General features: G+C 39.3%; 1 protein-coding gene across 1 annotated transcript in view; it reads right to left on the reverse strand.

Annotated features, from left to right (window-relative positions):
• Positions 1–555: 555 nt before the first annotated feature.
• The window catches only part of REXO2 (RNA exonuclease 2), an 11,001-nt gene continuing 6,500 nt past the window's right edge, over positions 556–5,056 (reverse strand). The window contains exons 5-7 of the mRNA XM_007106624.3: positions 4,168–4,276; positions 2,894–2,947; positions 556–1,000 (exon numbers count right to left, since the gene is read on the reverse strand). Coding sequence (XP_007106686.1) covers positions 871–1,000; positions 2,894–2,947; positions 4,168–4,276 — 293 coding nt within the window. The 3' untranslated portion in view covers positions 556–870. The remainder of the gene's footprint in view (positions 1,001–2,893; positions 2,948–4,167; positions 4,277–5,056) is intronic.

Genomic DNA, 5,056 nt, shown 5'->3' on the forward strand with positions numbered 1-5,056 from the left:
TCTGAAGGAGATTTGTTGTAGAGACAGATGATCCTAATGCACCCTCTGGCTGAGGACTAAACTATCTACTGTGCTCTAAAGTACATAAACTTAGGAGTTAAGATACTCAAACCAAAATCCCTTCTCAAATACTTGCTGACCATTAGACCTAGGGCAGCCAACTATTTACATTCTACAAACCTAGCACCGTGGCTGCCTTGCAGATAATATCTACTCAATAAGCCTTAGTTATTACTACAGAATCACTGTCTGGTGGCTTACTTGAATTTCTTGAATATAGCAAAGAGTAGCTATTCCAGAGCTCTGATAGTTCAGTAACTATAACTAACAATGAGCCCAGTTTGCTTCTCTGAGCCTATCTCCAGTTATTCTATTCTTGACTTGTAAAGCAAAACAGAATAAGTTCACTTCCTATTTAACATAAGAAACTTAACCCACTCTTAATGGCATTATGAGCATTTAAACATTAGGCATACCACCTAAAAAAGAAAAAAAAAAAAAAACCCATCATCTTCCAGTCATTAAACTACTAAAGAACAGATGGTACAAAAAGGGTTGCATTTCAATAGAACTAGCTTTATTATTATTATTTTTTTAAACAAAAGAAATGGTCTAAAAGCAAATACAGATATGTACCAAGGGATGGATGTGACCTGGTACTTACAAAGGAGCTGCTGTGTCATAAATGAAAACAGCATGTTAGGAGAAAAATAATTTCCAGGTGCTCTGTGCTTGAATAATCGGGAGATGCAAGTGCACTGAAGGAAGGTGCTCTGCCAAAGCAGTCAGCGTGAGCCCAGGGGAAGAAAAAGAAAAACCACCAGAGGTCCTTCCAGAGAACTACGTGGTGGCAGCATGAGAACTGGCATATCAACTCACAGTCTTCTCATTTTCCCCATTTTCTATAATTTTCCTCTTCTTCTCATCTGTTTTTTTCTTGAAGATGTTATTTCGGTAAAACTGAAGTTCTTTGATGCTTTCACTAATGTCATCAAGTGCCCTACAAGCAAACATACCACGCTGAGTTGAAATGTCCGAAACCCAGAGGAGATGATCACCATTTTGCAAAGCGTAACTTTTTATAAATAACTTAGGAACAACAGGTACTACTGTACATGCAACTATCTGACATCATCAAGAAGCGGAACATTTCAGAATAGCAAATTTAAAGTGCTTTGTTTTTTAAAAAATGATTAAAAAAAATTTCTAAACTATAACAGATTAAAGTTTACCAAACTGTTCCATAAGATAGTGAGGTGTTCCACAGGGGAAAAAAAAAAAAGAATTCCGGGGTCAAATAAATTTGGGAAAACCCAGATTAAACATTTCTTCTTTTGAAGTTTTTTGCAAAGCATTTAATGTACTGATGTGTTGTGAATTCCCCAGGAGGTTGTACTATATACACAGTATTTCTAAAACTTAATCGACCACCTGTGTGGAATGCATATTCACAGCTCATGGCATGTAGTTTGGGAAACACTGCACAATACTTAATGACGTGCTGCACAAAATATAATCACGTACTTGAACATAACTCGTGACTCCATCATCATAATGAACATTAATTATCGGACAGTACCTAACCACAAAAGAGGATCTACCTCCTCTCTCGTGGTGATTTGTGCTATAATCAGTGGCAGCCTGCCTCCATCTAACAGCCTTTCTTCTCCTCCAACATGCTGTTTCTCATCTGTCATAGTCTGAGAAATTAGGTAACCAAGATTGCTAGAACAGTGTGCAAGTAAATCAATCTGCTCTGATTGTCAAGGGCCTCTTCTAGAGAACAAACTGCACAAACTTTAGTGCAAGAGCTTTAAGACAGTTATTTCTGTGGTTAAGGCAACAATTTTGCTTTCTTCCCAGGTCTCGGATAACCGGTGGAGAGCTGAAGCTGTCAAAAATACAGCCTCTGGCTAAATCAAGGTACACCACATCTTAGCCACAACACTGAAATCCAAAGAAAGATGTGAAAACCCGAAGTTCTTCTATAGCCCACTATGTGGCGAAACCCGACCAATCTTGATGTGAGGCTATTTAGTCATTAGTTATGCCATTTGGTGTGAATATCTGTACATTTCACTGTAGAAACGGCAATGTGTTCGATAATGAGGTGCTTCCTCAGGCCTTGTTAGGGGTATTACTACCTTTCTAAACCCTGAAAAATCCTGAAATCCAAAACACATCAAGCCCCAACTGTTTCACAGGAGGTATCCCAGACCTGTGTTATTGTGCTGTAGTCCATGAAAGCCCAATAAAAACATTAATGCCAGGCTCTTTAGAGCAGAGACTTGGTCTTCCTGTTTGGCTAGAACTGTACACGGTACACAGTAGGGGCTCGGTACATGGATGAAACAAATGCCAGCTGCTACATCTCCCACAAAGTTTTATGTCCTTCCTCAGAGACTACAACAGCAAAAAGTAAAAGAGGACTCGAGATACACAAGTTCTTCTAAGTTCCTTGTGTACTTCAGCCTAAGGTTGCAGACATAAAAAGAAACAATCTGAAAAACTACAAAGTGTCTAAGTTAGGCTAACTGTGTTGCACAACTGTACACAAAGTGTTCTAATTTTAAATGATTACAAATCCATATGCTTGATGGGAAGAAAATTATACTGCTCATTACTAGAAAAATTAGACCGCTTCACATACCTACAAACTAAGTTATCTACAAGTTTCAAAACAGCAATAAAGACATTAAGACCATACATATCTCACAATGGAATGTTAGAATACTGACCAGAATTCCTGATAATCTTAGCAAAAGAAGGTTATCTTTATGTAGTTGTCCTTTACCTTTCCCCCAAGGGAATAGAGACATTATTTCAAGCAGTCAGGAATTTGGGAGTTACGTGCGTGTCAGATGGCCAAGCACTTGGAAGGACCCAAACTTACCTGTGAGAAGCAGCCTTCTTTGGTGCAAATTCATATTCTTCTGGATACCAGCGTCTACATACAGCAAAAATGGAACTCTCAAAGGAAACTGTCTCAAATACACTGAATAATTACGTCCTTCAAGTAGTTTAATTACTTTGTAAAAGGCATTTGGGTTGTGACTATCGAGTTACCTCCCTGTCTGGGACTCCACCTTCCTCCCTTTCCTCTCTTCATACTATAGGTTCTCTTCGGGCAAGATCAACAATGTATAAGATTATTAAATCTGCGCACTCCAGCCCAGCCCTCTCCTGCGCTTCTGTCATGGATAGCCAACTGCCGACTGGACATCTCCACCTAAAATCCACCAGACACTTCCAACTCCACACACACATATGGTCGGACGCATCCTCCTCAACATCTCCCTTCCCTCATCGGTCAAATCTACTCTTCCTCTTGTTTTCCCCTTATCTTTGATCAGTTCCATCATCCACCTAACCACCCAAACTAGAAACGCGAGGAATCACTTTACACCTCCTCCTTTTCCTCACGCCCCCATTCGAGCACTCAATGCTGTGCTACCGACCTTCTCAAATGCTCTACCTCCTGCTCTCTACCGCCCACTGCCACCTCCCTAGCTCTTTCTTCTCTCTCCCAGATGGTGCCAGGGTCTTTCTCATCTCCCATCTCTTTTCCTACCACCTTCTAATCAGAATGATCTAATCACATCACCTTCACCTTCCTGCTCCCGCCTATTTTCATACCTCTGCCCATTCTCTGGAAAGCTCACTCCTCACCTTAAATAGCTGGAAAACGGCCACTCTTCCTTAAATCTCAACCTGAAAGCTATTTTCTCCGTGAAGCTTTTGCTAACTCCCCATCCCCCTCACTCCAGCTGTCGGGTGCTCCTTCTCTCGTGCCCGCAATATTCTACCCGCACTTTTCCCTAACAGACGTCATCACACAGTACACTTCTTAGGTGTGTTTTTTACACATCTGTCAATTCACTAGACTCTAAGCACTTAAGGGCTTTTCATCTGTATGTTCCCAGCACATAGGCCAATACGTGGCACAGAAAATGGGTGCTCAATAAATTTTCCAGGTTAGTGAAATTTATAAGGAAGATTTTTGATGTTCTTTCTCCCAGTTCTCACCAGTTCAAGAGACAATGGGATGAGGAAGTTATACACCCACTTGGCCCCCTCAGTTCTACACCTTTATTCAATTACTCTACAAATTCTCAAGGAAAACATGCTAAATGAGGCAGTTGAATGGATCCTAAATATAGCCCTTACCTGCACAGCTCTTTAACAGTGCTCACATCAATTATTCTATAATGAAGATGTTTCATGAACTGGGGCATGTATTTGTCAAGAAACTTCTTATCTGCATGAACTGAATTTCCTAGAAAGACACGAAGCATACCGCATCTGTGTATTTCTAGTAGTATACAAAAGGACATAAAAATTCATAAACTGTATTTAATTGGAGGTGATTTTTTTTAATAATTCAAACAATTCCTCAAAGCATCTCAAAACTTCAAAATTAGGTTTGAGTGTATCTGATTAGATTACAAGTGCAGATTTTGGAGTATTTAGACAGTTTAGCTCATAATAAATTTGTAAATGGCCTCTTTATGGACAAAAGGATGAATCTATCATTCCACATACTTAAAATAACGCTCAAATCTGTAACTTCTTTAGATAATACCACATGCACAAATTTTCTCCCAGTATCACAAAATCTACACCACTAACACTAGAAGTTTAACTGTAGATAAACTCATAAGTAGATAAGCATTTATTTACATTTCAATTTTAATCAATCATATCCACATTCATGTTTCCACACAGTAATTTATATTAAAAACACTAAATTTTAAATAAGAACTTTAAAACAGACACCAGCTGCATTGGCTAGGGGGAAAATTTATACAATACATGCTATAGTACTTAAAATCAAAACTTTTTTATGACTATTTAAGGAAAATGTTAGTTACTGTACCAGCTTACATATACAAATACAAACACACCACCACAGGACATTAGCCTCCCTCTGACAATGGCAGTCCTTTCAAAATCCTAGCAGAACTGGCCTAGTTTCTTTAAAAAGTCAATGTCACAAGGGGAAAAAAAGATAGGTGCATGGGGCTTCCCTGGTGGCGCAGTGGTTGCGCGTCCGCCT

The sequence above is a fragment of the Physeter macrocephalus genome, chromosome 16 (genome assembly GCF_002837175.3).
Source record: "Physeter macrocephalus isolate SW-GA chromosome 16, ASM283717v5, whole genome shotgun sequence".
NCBI classification, from domain to species: domain Eukaryota; kingdom Metazoa; phylum Chordata; class Mammalia; order Artiodactyla; family Physeteridae; genus Physeter; species Physeter macrocephalus.